A 23,726-nucleotide genomic window follows, 5' to 3' on the forward strand; every position below is an offset into this window, starting at 1 on the left:
GGTATCACTTTAGGAAACTGCTAGAGCTTCTGAAATTCTCCACATTTGCGAGTGTGCTAAAAGCCCTTACAAATAAATTTTGCCATCTGTGCCAGGTCAGCTAGGAGTCAACGGGCTGGATGTCAGCACGTAAGACACAATCCTGCAGACCTATTCATGATGACATCTGAAGGTCTCAAACTGCAGCCCCGAGGCTCTTCCCATGCCATTCATACAGCAGACACACACAAAGCAAGGGTATTCCCATTAAGAACACGTAAACTAAGCACTCTTAATACTGTAAAGCACATGTAGCACAGAAGGTTCAGATATTTAATCTTGAACTGTGTTTGACAAAATGAAAATATAGCATCACTCCAATGAAAAAAGGGAGGGGAACAGTTTGAACACATTATTAGTTTACGTGGTTAAGTTTTTCTGGAGAAAGAGTGCAAAGCTCATGCAGAATTTAGAGGCAGAAGAAGATTCAGATTTCAGCCAGTGGTACCTCTCTAAGGACCTGCTGTTTCTATGCCCTGGCTTCTGGCAAGCTTGCCTCCTACTCTGCCAGACACCTAGTTGAGGACGTAACAGTCATTCCGATCACTCTGCATTTCGAAGCTTGCTGCCCTGACTGACAGCCACATCTGGAGCATTCATCACGCCTCCGTGGCAACACAGGGATCAGAAACAGAGAAGATGAGAGCATTCCCTGGGAGATTGTTGAAGACAACCCCTCTGCCCCAATCCGCCCCCACCAAGTGCCCATCATACTATTTAACTACATCCGAGGAGCGAGAGGGGGGCTAGCAGATGACTGCAGGGAATCTAGTCAAGCTGTCACTGCAAAGAGCAGAGGACAAAGCGTGTAACCCAGCTCACAGCACACACACTTCACCCTTAAACTTCCTCCCTCAAATGGGCTTCCCTGCAAATAGGACTGGTCTATAGTTTGAGTCTCTCTGTCTCTTGCTCGTATTCAAGTTGCTTAAGCTAGTTTTAGATTTTCCCAATAGGATCCAGCTGGAGAATATAAAGCTTTTGGAATGTGGCAGCAAAGGAAATAAGGAATTGTACAGCAACAGGGAGTTCAGGAGAATCTCTCCTGGTATCAATTTACATAAAAAGTCTCCAGAATGCGGTGAGCAGCGGAGTCACCAGCAGAACGGTGGTCCCGGTGATACTCGTCCCACCACTTCTGTTACACAGGTCCTTCTGGCAGCACTCGTAACGTAGCTTACTCTCTCCGAATTGTTCAGAAAGGTGTTTGAAATTGCAATTAGCAAATAACCAACACTGGTAGTGCGTTTGTACATCTGTGGGAGAGACACACAAAAAGGGTAAGCAAGCCAGTGGGCAAAGCTCTTTCCCTGCCTTTGAACCCCCCATTTGATGCCTTGGAACTTGTGGACATTTGGGCAGGAATGTGCGCCCAGCTGGGTTGTAAAAGGGAACAGTTAGGTAATGATACAGCTCCCACTGGAACTTTTCCATAAAACCAATCCCTCCTCAGAGTCGGCACGACTGTGGGTAGAGGAGAGGCAACAGGCAATCATACAGGTATTTTAAGAGATTTACCAAGATTTTTGAACAACTGCCCACACTGACCCAGCAATTCTATTTCTAGAATTTACTCTGAAGGTATCTGTAAAAAACAGTTAAGATATATGCCCCCAAAGTGGTCAGAACAGTACTATCTGTAACAGCAATAAACTATAAAACCAGCCCATTAATAAAAAAATGTGTGAAGAAATTATGGTAGAGTTCCATACGGTGATATTCCATATAGTGATGACATAAGCCTGCAGGTGTTAATGTGGATGAACCTGAGTCCTTTAAAAATACAGAAAAATGGATAAATTGGACACTATCAAAATGAAAACATTTGTGCTTCAAAGGACACTATCAAAAATACTCAAAAGGGGAGAAAAATGAACAGAAATTGCATATCTGACATAAGAGTCTAATCAGAATACATGTATAACTCAACAGTAAGAAGACAAATAACCCAATTAAAAAATGAGCAAAGGATGTAGCTATTTCTCCAAAGAGGATATACAAATGGCCAGTAAGTGCATGAAAAGATGCTCAATATCATTAGTCATCAGAAAAATACAAATTAAAACCATAGTGAGAAATTCTGGTCAAGACAGTGGAGCAGGTAAAGCCTGTGCTTGCCTCTTCCCATGATCACATCGAAGTTAAAGCACAGAACAAACACCTGGAGAACCATCTGAAGACTAGCTGAATGGAGCTCCTATAACTAAAGATATACAGAAGAAGACATGCAGAGACTGGTAGGAGGGACAGAGACAAGAAACAGGCTGGTCCCATACCCACACAAGGCGGTGGAGAATCTGGAGGGATATCTTGGCTGCAGAGGTGCCCCATGAAGACCAAGGGGTCCCAGCCCCATACCAGGTCCCCCTGCCTATAGTACCAGAGCTGTAAAGAGGGGTTCCCACAACATATGGCTGTGAGGATCGCTGGGGACTCCCTCTGCTGGGTTTCCAGCAACCCAGACTGGAAACCCAGGCGTCCTCTTAAAGGGCCGCACACAAATTCACCTGCTCACAAACACTCACCCTGTGCTCCAGCAAAGGGCCAGCAGCTCAAAAGGTGACAGGGACATATGGGGAAAAACTGAATTGTGTGGCTTCAGGACAAAGGCTGGAGGGGCAGTGGCCACTGGGCCCTCTCCCCGCACAGCCTGCAGGTGCAAGGAGGTACTAAATCTGAATCTGCAACAATCCAATAAACACCACTTGCCCACCCTGGTGACTCCAGCCAGGCCTGAAGCCCAGGCTTCAGATTTCCCTAAAACCTCGGTGTTTTCCGCCACCTTGTCTCCCAGATTGCTGACTCAGTCTTCTGCTCCATCTGATCTGCTGTTGACTCCCTGTAATGTATTCTCTGTGTCAGTTATTGGATTCTTCTTTTATGACTGGTCCTTTTTTATGTCCTTTTTTATGTTCACTATCTCTTAGCCGAAGTTGCCACTGAGTTTATCTATCTCTCCCTAAGTTCACTGAGCATCCTTATAACCAGTTTTTCCAACTCTGTACCTAGTATATTGCTTGCCTCCATTTAATTCAGGTTTTCTTTTTTCTGGAGTTTTCTCCTGTTCTTTCATTTGGGACATGTTTGTTTGCCTCCTCACTCTGGCTGCCTCCCTGTGTTTGTTTCTAGGTGTTAGGTAGAGCTGCTATGTCTCCCGGTCTTGGCCTGGTGGCCTTATGTAGTTGGTGCCCTGTGTGGCCCAGTGGTGCAGTCTCCCTGGTCACCTGAGCTAGGTGTTCCAGGAAAGTCCCTTGTGTGGGTTTTATGTCCCCTTCTGTTCTGGCTGAGCCTTGACTGCTGTTGGCACAACAAAGGTGAGGTTAGCCTCTAGGCTTGCTGGTTGTGAGGACTGGCCAGGACCACAGTGGACAAGCTACTGTGCAGGGGCTGACCCCATGGAGAGGGATTTGCTTTAGCAGGATCTGGCAGGTGCCAAGACCACCCTGTGGGTGTGTCATTTGTGGAGGTAAATGAGTGGTACTCTCTTGTGGTCTGAAGCTAGACACTGGATATGTTGGTTCCGGGGCCTCTTGGGAGGGGCTCTGGTGCAGACCAAGGTCGGTTGCTACACATGCCCTGCCCAGGGCCACCTGGTTGGTGCTACAAAGTAATCTGTAGTTGGTAGTTGCCTGTGCAGTGCCCGGGGCCATGTGGGTAAGGCCACACTGCAATCTGAGGCCAACTGCCTGTGAGGAACAGTTACTGAAAAGAGGCTCAGACAGTATACGAATTGTGGAGCAGCATCTCAGGAAGTCACTAGGGTGGGGTGAGTGGCATTCACTAGGTTAATGCAGATTCAGATTGGTAGTGCCAGGTCTGGGGCCACTCAGCAAGAGGCACAGGGTACACCAAAACCAGCCACTGCCTGCTTGGGCCTGTAAAACTCTGAGAATAGGAACAACAAAAAGAAAAAAGAATTTAAAAGAATGAGGAGAGTTTAAGCAACCTCTGGGACAACATTTGCATCCTAGGGGTACCAGAAGGAGAGAGAAAGCAATAAATCAAAAATCTGTTTGAAGAAATAACAACTAAAAATTTCCCTAACCTGGCAAAGGAAATAGACATACATGTCCAGGGAGCACAGAGAGTCCCAAACAAGACGAACCCAACAACACCCACACCTAAACACAGCATAATTAAAATGCCAAAGGTTAAAGACAAAGAGAATCTTAAAAGCAGCAAGAGAAAAGCAGTTAGTTACCTACAAAGGGGAGTTCCTGTAACACTGTCAACTGAGTTCTTCACAGAAACACTTCAAACCAGAAGTGATTGGCATAAAAATATTCAAAATGATAAAAAGCAAGGAGAGAAGGTCAACAAGAAAACAGCAGCCTTCCATGACACATTAGACCAGATTTAATTGATATTTTTAGAGCAGTTCTAAAGTAGCAGAATGTACATTATTTTTAAGTGCACATGAAACATTTTTCAGAATAGATCACATGTTATGCAACAACATGAGTCTCAGTAAATTTAAGAAAACTGAATTTATATCAAGCATCTTCTCCAACCACATATATGAAACTAGAAATCAATTACAAGAAAAAAACTGAAAAACACACAAACACATGGAGGCTAAATAACATGGTACTAAACAATAAACAGGTTAACAAATGAGATCAAAGAAGAAATCAAAAGATACCTTGAGACAAACCAAAATGAATACACAACAACACAAAATCTATGGGATTCAGTCAAAGTAGTCCTAAGAGGGAAAATCATATGCAAAGATGTTCAAGGTCACTAATCATGACAGAAATGCAAATTAAAACTACAATGAGATATCACCTAATACCTGTTAGAATGGCTGCCATCAATAAATCAACAAACAGCAGCGTTGGTGAGGATGTGGAGAGAAGAGAACTATTGTGCACTGTTGGTGGGATACCAAACTGGTGCAGCCGCTGTGGAAATAGTATGGAGGTTCTTCCATACAGTAAAAATAGAACTACTTGTCATTCAGCAATTCCACTTCGGGGTATTTATCCAAAGAAATACAAAACACTAATTTAAAAAGATATGTGCACCCCTATGTTCACTGTAGCACATTATTTATAATAGCAACTTAAGTGCCCATCAATAGACACTTGATAAAGAAGATATGGTACATTTATACCATGGAATATTAGCCATAAATAAAAGTGAAATCTTACCATTTGTGACAACATGGATGGACCTAGAGAGTTTTATGCTAAGTGAAATAAGTTAGGCCAAGAAAGAGCAATACCGTATGATTTCACTGATATGTGAAACCTAAAAAACAAAACAAACAAAACAGAAACAGACTCATAGATGCAGAGAACAAACTGAAGGTTGCCATAGGGAGGGGGTTTGGGAGGCTGGGCGCAGGGATTTCAAGGTACAGATTGGTTGTTACAAAACAGTCATGGGGATGTAAAGTCCAGCACAGGGAATATAGTCGATAATATTGTAATAAATATGGTGCCAGGTGAGTACCAGACTTATAAGGGGATCACTTCATAGGTGATATGAACATCTAACCACCATGCTATATACCTAAAGCTAATATGATCTCGTCAACTGTAATTAAAAAATTAAAAAATTAACACAAGAATCACTTCTCACTCAGGATGGACATAACCAAGCATATGAATAACAAATGTTGGCAAGAAAGTGGAGAAACTGGAACCCTCAAACATCGCTGGTGGGAAGGTGCATGGTGCAGACACACTGGAAAATCGCTGGTAGTATCTCAAAATGTTAACAATAGAGTTACTGTATGGTCTAGCAATTCCACTCCTAGGTATATATACCCAAGAATATGGAAAACTATGTTCACAAAAAAGCTTGAACACAAATGTTCATAGCAGCATTATTCAAAAATAGCTAAAAAAGTGTAAACAACCCAGTTGTCCCAGATGGTAAATGGATAAACAAAATGTGGTATATCCATACAAAGAAATATTACTCAGCCACAAAAAGAATGAAGTATAGATACATGTAGTAATGAGTGAACCTTAAAAAACATTGTGCTCAGTGAAGGAAGCCAGCTGAAGAGGACCACAGAAATGTATGTTTCCATTTATGTTCAATATGCAGAACAGGCAAACCCATGTGCAGAAGTAGATTAGCAGCTGCCAAGGTACACGGGAGGGAGGGATGGAGGATGACTGCTAACGGGTAAGGTGTTTCCTTCTGAGGTGATAAGAACGTCCTGCAATTAGTGGTGACAGTTGCACAAACTAGTGAATACACTCAAAAGCCACTGGACTGTACACTTTAAAATGTACATTTTTCTGTTTTGCGAAGTATATCTTAATAGAAAAAAATTCTTGATGCAGAACCGCGTGCAGAATGGGATCCACTTGCGTAAATAAGTGCAGGGCCAGCTGCACCAATTTTCTCTGGAAGGACTCCCAAGAACCTTAATTGTGTTACCTTCACACAAGACTAATCTTCATGTACACATTTCTCTACGGATTGGGATCATTTTTTAAAGTCACTGGAACCCTGGCTGGTGTGGCTCAATGGGCTGAGCGCCCACCTACAAAGTAAAAAGTCATCGGATGAGTTTATTTTCTAAGTACTTCAAACTTCATTTATTTTGTGTTTTTTTCTTTTCTAAAATTGCCTTCTTCTTTTTTGTATTGAATTTAACAAACAAAATAGAAAGACTCAGAGATACAAACAGGCTGACAGCTGTCCGAGGGCCAGGTGACAGAGGTGAATTATTTTAATCTTCATTTAAAAAGTTATTAGACTATTCAGTAACACAGGAGAAGTTTCTAAAAGAACATGCCATTATGGTCCCAATGTTTGCACGCATAGGAAAATAAAAGCCAAAAGTACACAATGCCAAGTATCTTAAAATTGTTTTTTTTTAATATTTAGAAAATTTATATTAAGTGAAAAAATAATACGTTAGTGGAATGAGATGGTTATGGTCGATTTTCCTCCTCAGAAACAGCTGTCTGTACCCAGACCGCGCGCTGGGTGCTGGGGGTACACACGTAGAAGGAACGGCTCTTGCCCTGCAATTGTTTTCTTCTGTGCCGGACAGAAAAGAATGACAGATGCCTATATTCTTATTTAAGGCTTATAACTAATATAGCCAAGTTCATTCATAGCTTGGAACAAAATTTCTAAGCTTGCAACTGCTGGTATAACTGTCCCACCCTCCTCTACAGAGGGAATGGGTGCTTGGATTGGATTTTAGTGAAGTTCGATTAAGTGGCAGAGAAGCCAGATAGTGTTCCATGGCTCTACACTACACACCTGCATCACAGGTACTTAAGTGTATGCTCCAAACCTGTGCTAGAAAATGCTGCTGAATAGGACAAGTTACTGCTTTACATAACAGTAATACGGCATTGGAACTGGGAAAGCATTAAAGGTAGCAGAATTTTAATTAGGGAAACCTAACAGTTTGGGGAAAGCAGAGGGTAATTTATTAGTAATTGCTACCAATTAATCACTTACTATTGTCCCTCAGTGAGCCAAACACTTTACCTGAATTATCTTATTTGCCTAACAATCCTATGAGAGTGGGCTTCTCACCAAAGCCACTCTGCGTCACCCAAATGAAAGTGAGTTGCGCCAGTCACTGGGATGTTAGAGGCTTCTCTTTCTGCTTGGCACATCTCCCCCACTCTCTTTAAAGATTTGGCTTGAGATTGGGCACTACCTTCACCAAGCGCAGTGCACAATCGTCCTGGTGTGCCCTTACCAGAAGGCCATTCCAGCAATGACCACGTGGCACTGTCGTCAGAGGCTTCTGCTTGACTCCAAATACATGATTTACCCTGCCAGGACCTGGCCAGGATGCCAGTAAGTAGAGGCTCAATTACCACCCAACACCTGTCTTCTTCTAGATTTCATCTGCACAGCACTATCACATCCCTTTCCTACTCTAAGTGCTTCACTGGCCCGGGGAGACAAGCATTTCCATTTTACAGCTGCGGGGGTTGGGGGGGGCCGGGGTGTGGACACCGGGCTAAAATGACTTCTCTAAGGCAGTGCCCGGCCTCTGACTCATGTGTATGACAGTGTGCCCTGCCTCGCCCAGGCTGACCTCTCCAGAGCTGGAGGGGGATTTGGATGCTCTGTTAAGATCTATCTGCCTTACTGTTGGCTCACAACAGCTCACTCCAGGATGTCTAGCTTAAGTTTGCGGGTGTATGTCCATGAGAAGAAAAAAATACATTTTATTTTGAGAGTTGTTTTCGATTCAGAGCCAAACTGAGCAGAAAGTGCAGAGTTCCCAGATAGCGCTCTGACACCCCCACTCCAAACAACCTCCCGCACGATGAACATCCCACACCAGAATGGTACATGGTTTTCCGGCCGATGAACCGACAAGGGCTCATCACCCAAAGTCTGTATTTATGCTTGGGTTCACTCTGGGAGTTGTACACTCTAAGGGGCTGGACAAATCTAGGACATGTACCACCATGATGGTACCACGCAGAGCAGTTTCACTGCCCTCAAAATCCGGTGCTCCACCTAGACACCTCTCCCTTTTCTCAGCTACCCCTTGGCAACCACTGACTTTCTGACCGTCTCCTTAGTTTCACTTTTTCCAAAATGTCATATTGTTGGAATGATGCAGATGCAGCCTTTTAGATTGGCTTCTCTTACTTAGTGTATATTTAAGTTTCCTCCTGCCTTTTTGCGGTTCGATAACTCATTTTCTTTTAGTCTGGATGTACCACAGTTTATTTATCCATTCACTTACTGAAGGACATGACATCTTGGTTGCTTTCCCATTTTGGCAATTATAAATAAAACTTATAGACATCCGTGTGCAGGCTGTTGTGGGCATATAAGTTTTCAACTCATCTGAGTAAATATTAAGGAACACAACTGCTGACTTATATGGTAACAGTACGTTTAGTTTTTTGAAGAAACTGCCAAACTGCCTGTATCATTTTCTATTTTCACCAGCAATAAATGAGAGCTCCTATTGGTCCACATTCTTGTCAGTCTCTGATGTCAGTGTTTTTGGACACTGGCCACTCTGATAAGTGTGCCTCATCATGTACATCCAGCATTTTAGAAAGCTTAAAAATTCATGACAAGATGAGTAAGTTCTGGGGCGCTAGTGCACAGCATAGTGACTGCAGCTAATATTACCGCATTGTATACTAGAAATTTGCCAAAAGAATAGAGCTTCAGTATTCTCATCACACAAAAAAGTTAACTATATGAGGTGATGGATGTGTTAATTAGGTTAATTGTGGTAATCATTTCATAATGTATGCCAAATCATCACCTTGTACACCATAAATATACATAATTTTTACTTCGATAAAATTAAAAAATTTAAGTCTAACAATTCAAATAAGAAACAATGGGACTTGAGAGCTGGAAAAAAAGACTTTGACTCTAGTCTACTTCCCTCTTTCCCTCTCCTCCCCACCTCTACCACCAACACACACATTTCATAAATAAAAAACAGAGGCAGAAAGAATTTACTGGAGGCAGGATGGAGATTGGAGCGCAGAGCTCCGTACTGGTAACCTGATACTTATTCCACACATGGTGATGCCTCTATTCTCTCATTTGCAAATTACACCTTGTGAAGCGGGGGGTCCAAGATGCAGACCATCGAGGTTAAGCACCAGGGCTCTGTGCGCATATACAGCTGGTGCTCAAATATTTGTGCAGTGAGTGACCATGTTCTGTCCGTGGGCCTCACTCTGCTTTCTACATTCACGATGAACTGACAGGGTACTCCAGAGGCAGGAGAACTGTACCCCTAAAGAATCGAGTGCCTTGCATGGAGGGATTGAAATTTGAGTTGCATTCCAGGAACTTATATAGAAATTAGCAGATGCTACTGATCTTTTTTAAACAGGATAATTGTAATTTGTTCTTACTTACTGAAGGGAATCTCCTTTCTGGGGAAACACAGCTCCTTTTTATCACCTTTTTCTGAACCTGTGGGTCTCCCAAGCCAGTTTACCTGATCTGTTCAATATTCCTTGATGTTCCCACCATGAAAAGTTTGTGGTAGAGGGTGTAAGAGTGAAATAACCTTGAAGGGTCTTTTAAAAAATTATTGTTCTTTAAAAAAAAAAATAAAATAAAAAATAAAAAAATTATTGTTCAAGTACAATTGTCTCCATTTTCCCCTTACTCCACCCATCCCCACCACCCACCCTAGACTCCTATCCCTCCTTTGGCTTTGTCTATGTGTCCTTTATATATGTTCCTTGATGACCCTTCCCATTTTTCTCTGTTACCGCCTCCGCCTTCCCCTCTGGTTACCATCAGTTTATTCTTTATTTCAATGTCTCTGGTTATATTCTGCTTGCTTGTTTCTTCTGCTCATCAGGTTCCACTTATAGGTGAGATCATATGGTATTTGTCTTCCAGTGCCTGGCTTATTTCACTTAGCATAATGCTCTCCAGATCCATTGTGCTATTGCAAAGGGTAGGAGATTCTTCTTTCTTTCTGCTGCGTAGTATCCCATTGTGTAAATCCCACAGTTTTTTGATCCACTCATTTACTTAAAGGCTTAAAGACTTTTCAATTTTGTTTACCTTTTCCATGAACCAGCTCCTGGATTTATTGATCCTTTGAATCGTTCTTTTAATCTCCATGTTACTTAATTCTGCTCTGATCTTGGTCATTTCCTTTCTTCTACTTGCTCTGGCCTGTCTTTGTTGTTGTGCCTCCAGTTCTTGTAGATGTAGGGTTAGGCCGTTTGTTTGAAATGTTTCTGTCGTTTCTAGGTAGGCCTGTACTGCTATGAACTTCCCTCTCAGGACTGCCTTCGCTGTGTCCCATAAGTTTCAGACTGTTGTGTGTTCACTTTCATGTGTTTCCAGAAATGTTTTGATTTCTTGTTTGATCTCATTATTAATCCATTCATTGTTAAATAGCATGGTATTCAATCTCCACAAATTTGAGTGTTTTTGAGTTTTTTCCTCCAGGTTGGTTTCTAGTTTCAGTCCCTTGTAGTCTGAGAAAATGCTTGATATGATTTCAATTTTCTTTAATTTGTTGAGGTTTGTTTTGTGTCCTATCATGTGGTCCATCTTTGAAACTGCTCCATGTGCATTTGAAAAGAATGTGTATTCTGCTTCTCTGAGATGAAAGGTTCTATATGTATCAGTTAAGTCCATTTGATCTAGGACATTGTTCAATGCTGCAATATCTTTACTGATATTTTGTTTGGAAGATCTGTCCATTTTTGACAGTGGGGTGTTAAAATCCCCTAGTATAAGTATGTTGTCGTCTATATATTTCTTGAAGTCCACCAAGATTTTCTTTATATATCTGAGTGCTCCTATGTTGAGTGCATATCTATTTATAATGTTTATGTCTTCTTGATGGATTCTTCCCTTGAGTATTATGAAGCGTCCCTCTGGGTCTTTTTTTTATGGCCTTTGTTTTGAATTCTATTTTGTCTGACATAAATATTGCTACCCTGGCTTTTTTTCCCTGTCCCTTTGCTTAGAAAATTTGTTTCCAGCCCTTCACTTTCAGTCTGTCTAGGTCTTTTGTTCTGAGGTGGGTCTTTTGTAGGCAGCATATGTGTGGGTCATGATTTCTTATCCATTCAGCTATTCTATGTCTTTTGATTGGAGCATTTAATCCAGTTATATTTAAGGTTATTATTGATAGGTACTTATTCATTACTATTTTACCTTCTTTGTACCTGTGTTCCTCTCCCTCTTTTTCTTCCTCTTCTTAAAGAAGTCCCTTTGGTGTATCTTGCAGTGCTGGTTTGATGGAGGTGTATTCTTTTAGACTTCTTTTGTCTGGGAAGTTCCTCCTTATTGGCCTTTCATTTAAATTGAGAACCTTGCTGGGTACAGTAGTCTTGGTTGCAGGCCTTTGCTTTTTTACTACTTGGAATATTTCTTGCCAGTCCCTTCTGGCTTGTAGTGTTTCTGTTTAGAAGTCAGCTGCTAGCCTTACCGGGTATGTTACTTCCTGTTTATTCCTTGCTGCCTTTAAGATTCTCTATTTGTCTTTGAATTTTGCCGTTTTAATTATGATGTCTCTTGGAGTGGGCCTCTTTGGGTTCCTCTTGGATCCTGGCATCTATTCTCTCAGCTCTCTCCCTAAAGCTTCCACCCCATCTCTCCTCCAGCACCTCTAGCCTACTCTGCCCTGGCCTTTGCCAGAGCCCAGTGTAAGTGCCTGCAAATGAAAATTTGTGCGTTGGCTCTTTAAATGGCTCTTTGCATCTCCAGCCATCATTTTTGGCAGAGAGCAATCCTGCTGCTTTTCGCCACTGCTTGTTATCTGTGTATTTTGGGCTCTGGTGCTCTGGGCTGGGAATTACAGCTTAGGGTTTAGATCCCACACTTTTCAGGGTGATCCAACTGGTTGCTTAATTATCCCTTGGGCGCTGCCACCTGTGGGCACCTAGTCAGCCTTTTCAAGTCTCCACCACACTCCTTACCAAGACAGGCTGTGCAGAAGCTAATTCTTCTGTCTGCCTGAGATTATAATGCCTCTCTTTCTATTGTTCAGTTGTTTGTTCCAGGTGATTTCTCCACAGTTTAGCTGTAATTTCAGATTAGTCCTGGGAGCAGGTTAGTGTGGCTTCCATTCACTCCTCCTCCATCTTAGGAAATCCAAAAGTCCTCCAAGAGTCTTTTTAATTTCATCTCTTAGCAATGCAAGTCTGGGTTTTTCCTTGTATGTTACCTAACTAAGAAGACCTGGAAATAGCCATTCCTCACCAGTATCATTTCCACATCCAGCAAGAATGTCGGGCCTACCTTTGCTGGTTTCTTTTCTCCATTCACCATTTCCTAAATCCTATTTTAATAGGGTTTATGGAGGTAGAGATCCCAGAATCTTGAACAGTGCAGAAAATGTAGGTTTACAGGACTTGTCAATGTTAGTGGTCTCCCACCCCATGTCCGAGAGTGCCCCACTTTCTGAAGCCACCAAACACTGGTGCCTGCTTTTGTCATACTTAGGAACATCCTTCCCCTTTTACATTTCTGACAGCTAAACAAGCCTCTGTCACAACTTTGTTTCCTTCTTTGTCTTTGCACCCCTAGCTCTTAGCACAGACTCTGACACACGGAGACACTTAAAAGATTGGGAGGCAGCCAGCATTGCTGTTAATGAGCATTGGAAAAGATGGATTCCCACATTCAGATCCCAGGTTGGTTACTTGACCTTAGTCTATTGCTTAATCTGAGCCTCAGTTTCCCCATTTATCAAATGAGAATAAAATATTACCCTAAGTGGTAGGTGAGAAGCATTAAATTAAAAATATACTGGGGCTTCCACACACTGATATTCCAGGCAAGATGGCAGTATAGGCAGACATGGCTCACCTCTTTGCAAAACCACATCAAAATTAAAAATAAAATATAGTACAACCAACTCAGAAACATCAAAAATCAGGTTGCATGGAAGTCTGACAACTGGAATTAAAGGAACCACATCCACATCCATCCAGACTGGTGGAAGGGGCACAGATGCAGAACGAGCTGGTCCCACACCCACGTGTGGATAAAAATTCAGGAAGATATCTCAGGACTGAGGAGATCCAGCCCCACAGCAGGCCCCCCAGCCCAGGGTTCCAGTACCAGGAAAATAAGTACCCACAACTTCTGATGGCAAAAACCAACAGGGAATGAGTCTGTGGAAGAGACTGCTGGAAGAAGTATTCAAAGAGATGAAAAGCAAGGACCTACAACCAAGAATACTCTATCCAGCAAAGCTATCATTTAGAATGGAAGGACAGATAAAGCGCTTCCCAGATATATTTAATAAAAAGAGGAAGATCAAAAATATGAACATTAAAATGACAACAAGCTCACAAGTAACAATAAGTGAATCTAAAAAATAAAAACAAAACAAATTAAGCAAACAACTACAACAGGAACAGAATCATAGGCGTGGGGATCACTTGGAGGGTTATCAGCTGGGAGGGTGTTGAGGGGCGAAGTAGGGAAATGGTGCAGGGATCAAGAAGCCTAACTGTAGGAACAAAAAGACGGGGATGTTGAGAATACCGTAGGAAAGAGAGAAGCCAAAGAACTTATACACATGACCCATGGACATGAACTAAGGGGGTGGACTGCTGGAAAGAAGGAGGGTACCAAGTGGAGGAGGGCAAAGGAAAAAAAAAACTGGGATAACTGTAACAGTATAATCAATAAAATATACATAAAAAGTAAAAATATATGGAAGTACTTAGTGCTACATGCAACTGATGCTATTAAATGGCAGCTATTACTTGTTGAATATAAGGGTCATGAGGGGCAAAGTGGCACAGTCCTTTTTTTCCAGGCTCTCATCCCACCTTTACACTTACAAGAGGGAAGTGGGAGGCACTTACCGCCAAACAGGGAAAGACATGCATCCAAGTTAGATGAGCAGTTGGAGACACGAGTACACACACCACCTGAGTTGAAGCAGCTGTAGCACTGCAGACTATGACCTAGAATCAGGAAGAAAATCCATGAGACTCTAGTAGACCAGCACTGACCTGCCCTCCTGGCTGCAGGAGAAAGCCCACGACCTGCATGATGATGGGGCAGAAGTCGGCCGCCTTCCATTCCCACCCAAACCTGTACCAGGCAGGCTTCTCCAAGCTCAAACTATAGTTCCAGCAGCATTTTTTGGACCCTGATGCAAGTACCAAGGAAATTTCCAGCCTTGGCTGGTGTGGTTCAGTGGATTGAGCACGGGCCTGCAAACCAAAGGGTCATTGGTTCAATTCCCAGTCAGGGCACATGCCTGGGTTTTGGGCCAGGTCCCCAGTAGGGGGTGAGTAAGGGGCAACCACGCACTGATATTTCTCTTCTTCTCTGCCTCCCTTCCCCACTCCCCACCCCTCTCTCTAAAAATAAGTCAATAAACTCTTTTAAAAAAACCTTCACACTCCCTAAAAAAAGAAATTTCCATATTTAAAAATCCATGTAACTATTCAACGAATCACATCAACTGGCAGTAATTAATCTGCACTGTTGTGATATAGTAAAAGGAAACTATCAAGAGAATAGGCTAACAGAATCTATAAATGCCTTCCAAGCAAAAAATACGCTCTATGAAACCACATTCTCTTATGGACTAATAATTGGTATTTGGCAGTTGCAGTCTGTGTGAGAAGACATTTTCAAGGACGAAGTACATAAAATTTCATTACAGACCAGCACTGACGGATGGAGAAGACTTGCAACCAATCTGAGGACAGGGAACACTAATTTTGAATCCCAGGTAAGTAAAATGCTCTTCTCCCCCAAAGAATAACTAATTATTCATAATTATCTAAATTGCATTTACTCATAATTTGGATCTACTAATTATTCCCATCAGTAGATCTGAATTATAAATAATTGTACTCAATCATATTTCAAACTTTGTCAATTAATAATCTGTAGAAATGTGTTTTCTTGTTATTTATATGAAAGATTACATAATGTCCTAGGTTTTGTCTCTTGGCCTGCAAAGTCTCAAATATTTCTTCTCTGGCCTCTATAGAACAAGTCTGGTGACATCTGGGGTAAGGTGTCATCACCGAGGCTGCTCCCTGCTGAGGGACTGACCTGTCACCAGGAACATGCATAGTCAAGGAACAGATAGCAGCTGGACACCCTAAACCCAGGCAGGTGGGACAGCCAGGCATTAGCAGTGACACTGAACACGAGAGTCAGGGTACATCAGATGTAAATTGCCTCTGGCTCTCTAACTGGAAAATTAATTCTGCTCCCATCCACGTTCTCATGATTCGTCTTTGCTAGCTAGACTCCAGGCTTGGCTGGATTTTTCCTTCTCCATTTTATATCAATAGTGATGAGAAAAAGATAGGTCATACTTCACATCCGTTAATGGGGAGACGCAGCGAGATATGAGAGTTGCAAACAATTTTCCTGATTCACGTGGACACATCCTTTCCTAACTAGACCTTCTTTCTGCCGTCTGACGGCAGGTAATGTAATGAGTATCCGCCACACCTAGGCAGGGCTCCGTTAGCGCCCTCCACCTCTTCTCCCCAATGTCAGTGTTCGCCACGCCTGCGGGAGAGGAGCCACAATGGGACGGGACAAGATGCAATTTTTCGATTCTCTTCCCTGCTCCAGATGTGTGTACACACTTGAGAGCAAAGAATGTAAGAGGGAGGTATTATTTCAGCCTGGCTATTTGTGAGGGCTACTCAGAAAGGTTGCCCACAGCAGTGAATCTTCTGGCTAGAGCCAGAGTCATCTGGCTTTATACAGACACAGGAGCCAAAGCTTGTGCCTGGAACGTCAGTGGGGACGTTCAGCACTAACACATACGTTCAGTGTTCAGATACCTGTGAGTGAAGCTCTTCATCTTCACAGGATTGTTTTAAGAGGTAGGCTCAATAATCTCCATTGTTACTTTTCAAGAGAAAACAGAGACTAACATGTTAATTCACTTGTCTGAAGTGACACAGCTTCTGAGGAGGAGAGCTAGGACTCAAACCCAGGTGGTGAGTTCTGACCCCCAAGTTTGGTTTTCTAATCGTCCTGAGTGGGAAAGAGAAGGAAACCGCACCACAGAAGGAGACCCAGGTCAGGCACAAGCAATAGGCCAGCAGTTTCCTGTTCGATATTCTTGCTACTAGGCCAGGGTAGAAGGATCTGCTTCTGATGTCAACTCTCGAGGAGGGGAGAGGCCCGTCACAGAATAGCTGATGGCCCCAAACCCGCACCTGCTCCATAAACAAACTGCCAGAAACTGGGCGTGGCCAGATTATTCTAACCACAGAAAATACACTGGGTAGAAGGACTCAGACACTACATCACGCAGTGTTGTACCAAGGGTAAACCAAACTACAAACCTACCCTGGCCAGAACTAGCGGAGGTAAGGAGGGAGGGGACTAGGGACTTTTCTTTTTCTCTGAAATGGAGAGCATATTCAAATGTAACTTGGACCAGTTTCTTCTTTGCTTCAGTTTCCTCAACCATAAAAGATGAAAGGATTGAGTGAGATTTGGCTGAGCATGGACCCTCGTACATAACAGGCATTAATAAATGAAAGCCACTAAAGCTACTTATGTGCAAGGCATGTTCCAACCTGGCAGGTGCCTTTTTTCTTGTTCACTGCTTTGCTACTTCTTTCTCTGCATCTCCTCACCCCCCCCAAATGGCAGTACCAATATAACACAGGTGGAAAGTGACATTTGATCCTTACAATGAAGCAAAGCAAGTCACATAGGTGTCCTGGTATTACAGAGGTTAACTTGCAGGAATATACAAATCCTCCCAGGAGCCAGGGAGGAGTGGCCGGTGGTGAAGGAGGTAAAAGCAGACGCTCTGGCGCCAGACTGTTTGGGTTCAAATTCTGGCTTTCCCACTTCCGTGGGATATTTTGCAAGTTATTTAATCTCTGTGGGCCCCCGTTTTGTCACTTGTAAAATGGTGATAAAAATAGTGCCTAATCCATAGGGCTGACATGAGGATTAAATATGTAAATACCTGTGAAATGTTCAGAGTAGTGATCAGCACATAAACGGTGTAGGCATTAGCTGCTCCTGCTATTATTGCAGCAACGCCATCCCTATCGTAACTCAGGAGAAGCATCGGGGCAGAAGGACTGGGTTCAGCACGCTAAAGATGGTGTCCCCAGCAGTTTGTAGTGAGAGGGGCGAAACTTAAGCGGCTGAGTGTACCCCCCTCTGCCCCACCCCCTAGAGCGCAGCACTGTAACCCAGAAGAGCTGTAACTCAGGAAGGCGCTTCACTGAGGGCAAGGCTGTAACGTAGGAAGGACTTGTCACACAACCTTGGACATGTAACACTGGAAGGCAAGAGAACCAAAGCCAGGCTGAGGCCAGTGACGTCAGCTCAGTCTCTCTGAGGCCTAAGAAAGAAGAAGCACATGGCCAAGGAGGCCTAGACGGTCCTGACCCAGGTCCCCCTGGACCACTCACCTGAATGACAAAGGATGGACAGGACGAGCAGGAGCCCGAGCAGGATGAATCCTTTGCTTCCCATTGTTTACAGAGTCTGGAAGGAAGACATATGAAGAATCGTCACGAACCAACCAACGACTGACCACTGACCGGTGATCTCAGAAACTAAGAATCAGAAGGCCTAGGGAGCTTCAGGAGACACAGGGGAGGAGCTAGCAGACCAAGAAAACAGGAAATCTGCCAGGCTGGGGTGCCATCACCCAGGGGTGCCATCACCCAGGGGTGCTCTCGGGTAGGGCAGCACTCGGTCTCTCCTCCTGCCCCCAGCCCTCAGCTTCCTACAGAAATGCTGTTGATCCTGGTGAGAGGGGCAGCTATGAGGAGTCCAAGCACACAGGGCCCAGAGTCAGGGCCACCCAGGCCCCGCCCTGGCTCTCACCTCTAATGGCCCCTCTCTCCGTGCAGTGGGGACAACTGCAATTCCTGCTCTGCTGTAATTACACCCTAAGCTGTTGGCTGGGCCAGAGCCTAGTGAAGGCCACTTCCCCAGGCCATGCCGACTTAAGGGCCTCCGAACAAACAAGTGACTCTGGAGGGCACCGACACGCAGGCACCCAGCAGCAGAACAGAAGCACTGACTCAGCGTGCCTGGGAGCTCTGGCTCCCTACCTTGGCGAGAATGAGGGACACGCCTTGGTTCACCCTGGGGAAGGGAAAAAAATTCCAGGTAACTCTGATGACTAGTGTGCATGACGTTCATACCTAGGTGTGCAGGAGCGAGCATCGGGGGAGGCGGGGCGGGAGCTGAATTGCCTCAAACCCTCCTTTTGTCTGCTGAGCCAGTCAAGACGCCAGGAGGTTTTAAATGGTCTGTGGATGAAGAGGCCCGTGCCAAGCTGACAGGCTCAGTGGAGGCCAGCACGGCGGCCTTACACAGGGCTGAACATAAACCTTCCTAACTGAAGGGGTCCCGGCAGGTAGTCACATCCTAGGTCGGCAGCTTCCTTGACAAAGGTCGGTCTTGCCTGTCTTCTTGCTCTTGGTGTTTTTTTAAAAAACATAACATAGTGGCCCTGGCTGGAGTAGCTCAGTGGATTGAGCACGGGCCTGCGAACCAGACAATCGCGGTTCAGTTCCCAGTCAGGACACATGCCTGGATTACAGGCCAGTACCCAGCAGGGGACGCAAAAGGGGCAACCACACACTGATGTGTCTCTCCCTTGCTCCTTCCCTTTCCCTCTAAAGATAAATAAATAAATCTCTTTAAAAATCACAAGAAAAGGAGGCTGTGAGCTAGTGGACTCATTCTTATAGAAAATTAATAAATAAAAAGAAAAAAACATATCATAGCTTTGGAATTTCAGAGGAATTCACAGTAATCTCCTGTTCCACATCCCTCAGGACATACCTACCGCACCAGAGCACAGAACCCTCGCTGTTACCTTGTTCCCTGAACACCATCTCTCTGTGCTGCAAATACGAATTATGCTGAACCCACCGACGTAAAAGAAGTGCGTCTCTCCATTGTACTCTTTGCCCAGGCTCAGAGATTCCCCCACTTTGCTTCCTTCTGCCTCCCTAACCTACCATCAATGAATCTTATCTGACCCCCTTTACGTTTCCTTTGATTCCAACGTGTAAAATAAGCCATGAAACTGCCATTCTTTGGAGCATTTTCTCAAACTGTTGAGATTTTGCTTCCTGGCAATTGTTCTGTTTGGCTCAAACACTTAAAAGTTCTCTAGATGTTTGGTCATTTGTTACATCATGTCTAAACCATGCATTTAGTCACAGGCCTAGGAAATCTCTCAACCCCACCCTTACTTCCCTGAGCCCACCCTGAAACAAGGAGACGCCAGCCTCTCTACATCGGGGGCTCCCCATTCTATTGAGTCCCACAGGCCAGGGGGCAGACAGACGGGGCTCTTGGTGGGTGAGGCCCCATCTTCCTCTGAGTTGGGAACATCATCTCTCCCAGCTTCAAAGGTCATGTGATGCTCAGGAATTGGCTGATGAAGGCTAGGAAAAGGCTGAGAAGCAGAAAGGGCAGAATCTGATTAAGTAATTAGGGCCCTTCTCTTAAAGGGCCCACGTGATTATACTGTGCCCATTGTCACTATGGGCCCTTATATTGTGCCCAATGCCAGCCTGCAGGCAAGACCACCTTTCTGTATCAGCTTCCATTTTGCTAGCAAATACTATAGCCAGTTGTTTGGCTATGCGCTATTGATGTTATCTGTATTTAATCCTCATACCATGCTTCGAAATATTTAAAGATTTTATTTATATTTATTAATTTTTGGAGAGGGGAAGGGAGAGGAGGGAAACATCCCTGTGTGGTCGCCTCCTGTGCGCCCCCTACTGGGGACTGGGCCCCAGGCCAGGCGTGCGCCCTAGACTTGCAATTGAACTCTCAACCCTTTGGTTCGCAGGCTGCCACTCAATCCACAGAGTCACACCAGCCAGGGCACAATGCTACAAATTTAATCTCCACCTCCACTTATAAGAGAACTGAGGGTTGAGGAGGGGAACTAATTTACACAAGTGTTGGAAGGTAGAAAAAATAATGTCTTTCTTCCCCAGAGGTGTCCAGGTATCTGTGAATACAGGCAACTTTACATTTCAAGTGACTTTGTACATGACTTTAAGCTTCAGAGAGATGTGAAAATAGAAGAGGCAAGAGATTCAGAATGTGACTGACTTCACTGACTGCTGGTTTTGAAGACAGTGAAAGCGGGCCCGCTGTGGCAAACAGGTGGCCTGCAGCAGCTAAGAACACCCTCAACCGAAGCTCAGGCAGGAAATGGGACTTCAGCCCTCCCATCGCCAGATAACCAGAAAGAGGGAAGGAAATGAATTCCCCCACAGGTCTTCCAGAAGGGATAATGGTCGGGAAGCTGTGGCAGCTGTCTCACTTATAGAATTCTAAGAGTAATACTCTTGTGTCAGTTAAGCAATAGAAAACTAATATACCAACCTCAGAACTGGTTGGTGTATTATAACCTTTAAAAGAAGGGCCGAGTTCTTCAGCCATAGTTAAGCTCTCTGGTGGGGAGAGCTTGTGCTCTTCTTGTGCATTCAAGTTCTGAAATACATTTGCTAAGTGGAGGCCACCAGAGAAGAGAATTTACACTGGGAGATTCACAGATGCCCACGAGTAAAGTTACTGCTCCCAGGAGACTGGGGCCTGAAAGGCTAATGAACAGTAAGGCTAGAAGTGACCTCAAAGATAAAACCCAAAGTTGTTATTTTAGAGGAATTAATGGAGGCCCCCAGGGTGGGGATGGGGGGGAAGAAGTTACCTTTCCCAAGGCAACAGGTTAGTTGCAAAGTCACACTGCGTGGATCACACTTCTATTCACCAGGGTTTGGTAACTCACAAGTACAGGTAGCTTAACATTCCCTGGTGACTAGTAGTGTGAAGGACTTGCAGGTCTGCCTCATCACCTCACAATACACTGCCTGCTGCAGCCAGGGAGGCCTAAGCAAAGATCAGTTATTTGTTCATCAAGACATCAGCAGGGAGAGACAGAAAACCACATACATCACAGTGAGCAGCCCCTCCCACTCTGAGGTTCCACGACCAGCGGAGTCAACCACCTGAAAACCTGCAGCTAAACCACAGAAACCTGCAGCTTCCCCTGGCCGCCTCGGAAAATCCACTTTCCACAGGGCCTGTCATCACAGGTTTGTCACTGCCCTGCCCTTGGAGATCCTACGGCAGATCCAACTGTTTAATGAAAATAACTCACAGTCCTCTGGGGCACAGGCCAAAAAAAGTCTTCTCCTTTAGGAAACCTCAAGCAGCTTGGGGTCTGGGTTTGTTTGTGGCAGTCTGGCTGAGGTTCAAGAATTTTTAATGCAATCTTTTTAAAAGAGTTTGTAATTGCAGCCCACCAAAGATGAATTCCATTAGATGCCCGCTCTCCTCACCCTAAAATCCATTTTATTTGGGCTTTTGGCTTCTGAGCCACTCAGCCTAATGGGATGTTTTCTTGCAGGAAAGTTCAGAATACAGAAACCACAAATCTTAGGCATCTTGGGTCCACGGTAAGGCAACCTATCTGCTTTAGGATCATAAATTTCCCAGCCTACTGGGAAATGTTGCCACCTCCCTCATTTCACATTCTGAGTCTCGTGTGCCTGCCTTAGAGAACTAGGGGGGTAAATTGTGCCCAGTGGGAAACGTGAAGGCGGCGGATCACAAGGGTACCCCAAATATTAACAGCCACGATTTGGTCTCCACAGAGCAGGTATCAAACCGAACCCTTTCTATGATTTACCTCACTTAGTCCTTATCACTCCCAAGGAAGTAAGCTCTACAATTTTACGGATTTAAAAAAATGACATTGAATAGCTCACTCAGGGCCCAGTGTGAAATACATTTTAATAGAATTAAACAAACAAGGGGGAATCATTAAGTTTCAGAGTTTCATATTGTTTTTGTTTTCCATAACACATCAGAAGATACCAGAAACTGCCCACTGCCTGGGTTTTAAAGGTCTTAACCTAGCTCTGGCCATGGGTTTTTTTATCAACCTGAGCCAGCAGCCTGGGCAGGGGTGAGGCCGGCCAATAAAGTCACTTTATTTTCCCTGACGAGGTTCGTATATGTGTCAGGTGAGAAATGGAATATGTGAGTTAACACATTTCCAGGATCCTTGAAGAGGCTGCTTCTCCTTAAACCATTCAAATCACTATTTAACATTTCTTCCAACTCCGCTGTCAGACTCTATGAAGGGTGCAGCCCAAGCCGGCCCAAGAAAACAAAACTTCACACCAAACCTGGACTTAAAAGTTCTGAGCCCAAGCCGGCCCAAGAAAACAAAACCTCACACCAAACCTGGACTTAAAAGGTCTGTGTTTCGGCCCTGCTTTGTTATTAAAGTTCAAAATTCAGACCTCTAAACAGAAGAATGTCCTTGACCATTTGGGGGTGGCGTTAACCTCTTCTCGCAGCGCGGTATCTTTTCCCTAAATTGCCAAGAGCTTCCCTTCCGTGGTCAGGGTTCGAGGAATATATTCCCGAGGGAATGGAGCGGATTTGGAGCGCCGTTCTCCCCATTTTCCTTTGTTGTCGACTTACAAAGTAAGTCGGAGTTCTGCCGGGCTCTCCGAATAGCTTAAACCCTGGGGGAGGGCAGGGAGTTCTGCGGGGAAGAGCAGGGCGTCGGCAGCCCAGGGGTTTGGGAAAGGCACGGGGTCGCCCCCAGGGCGCGGAGGCGGGCGCAAGTGGGGAAAGCGGAGTGGAAGCGGGGAGGAGGCAGGAGGAAGGGGTCCGGGTCTGCGGGGATTCGGGTCTCCGGAGGCCCGTGGCCCCGGAGGCTCGCACCCAGCCGCCGGACGGCGCACGCGCCTGCGGAGGTCCGCCGCCGCGGCCGATTCGCAGCGCAATTTGGCCCACGGCTCGGCCTTACCTCCGGGCCTGCTCAGAGTCCGACTTGCCGGGATGCGCCGTCCAGGCCGATCGGCAGCCTTTATAGCCCGGGCGCCGCAGCACGCAGCCTGCTCTCGCTCGCCCCTCCCCCACCCGGCTCCGGCCCCGCCCAGCGCGCCGCTTTCCCGGAGTCAGGGTCACGAGTACTCTCGGCTCTGGCTCCAGGCGGTCACTGCTTGCGTCCTTTTACCCTGGTCAGGTAGCAGCCTCGGCACGTCAGGGGAGTCAGGCTCCTGGTCCAGGTTCAGAAGAGACCCATGGCCAGGGCTAGATTAAGACCTTTAAAATCCAGGCGACAGAGGCTGGATCCCGCTGTCATCCGTTTGTTGACGAAAACAAAAAACATGGAACTCCAAGACGTACGGTTTCCTTTTTTAAGTTTTTTTTTAAACATTAAAATGTATTTAACAACCTTTTTATGCCGC

General features: G+C 44.8%; 1 protein-coding gene across 1 annotated transcript; it reads right to left on the reverse strand.

The window, feature by feature from the left end:
• Nucleotides 1-291: 291 nt before the first annotated feature.
• CD59 (CD59 molecule (CD59 blood group)) lies at nucleotides 292-23,389 on the reverse strand. Its single transcript, XM_037128287.2, has 4 exons — nucleotides 23,282-23,389; nucleotides 17,883-17,958; nucleotides 14,322-14,423; nucleotides 292-1,295 (listed from the first exon to the last, which is right to left on the reverse strand). Exons 2-4 carry the CDS (start codon nucleotides 17,944-17,946, stop codon nucleotides 1,096-1,098), a joined length of 366 nt encoding a protein of 121 aa, XP_036984182.2. The 5' UTR covers nucleotides 17,947-17,958; nucleotides 23,282-23,389; the 3' UTR covers nucleotides 292-1,095.
• Between the last annotated feature and the right edge of the window lie 337 nt (nucleotides 23,390-23,726).

The sequence above is a fragment of the Artibeus jamaicensis genome, unplaced genomic scaffold (assembly GCF_021234435.1).
Source record: "Artibeus jamaicensis isolate MK-2021 breed Jamaican fruit bat unplaced genomic scaffold, CSHL_Jam_final contig_797, whole genome shotgun sequence".
In the NCBI taxonomy this organism is placed as follows: Eukaryota; Metazoa; Chordata; class Mammalia; order Chiroptera; family Phyllostomidae; genus Artibeus; species Artibeus jamaicensis.

What these genes read in the sequence shown, in the direction of transcription:
- CD59 (XM_037128287.2), bottom strand. Translation starts at nt 17,946, where the DNA reads ATGGGAAGCAAAGGATTCATCCTGCTCGGGCTCCTGCTCGTCCTGTCC. An exon ending in GTCCATCCTTTGTCATTCAG is followed by an intron (nt 14,424 to 17,882) that starts GTGAGTGGTCCA and finishes TCCTGATTCTAG; the next exon opens with GTCATAGTCTGCAGTGCTAC. An exon ending in ATGTCTTTCCCTGTTTGGCG is followed by an intron (nt 1,296 to 14,321) that starts GTAAGTGCCTCC and finishes TCTCTCCCACAG; the next exon opens with ATGTACAAACGCACTACCAG.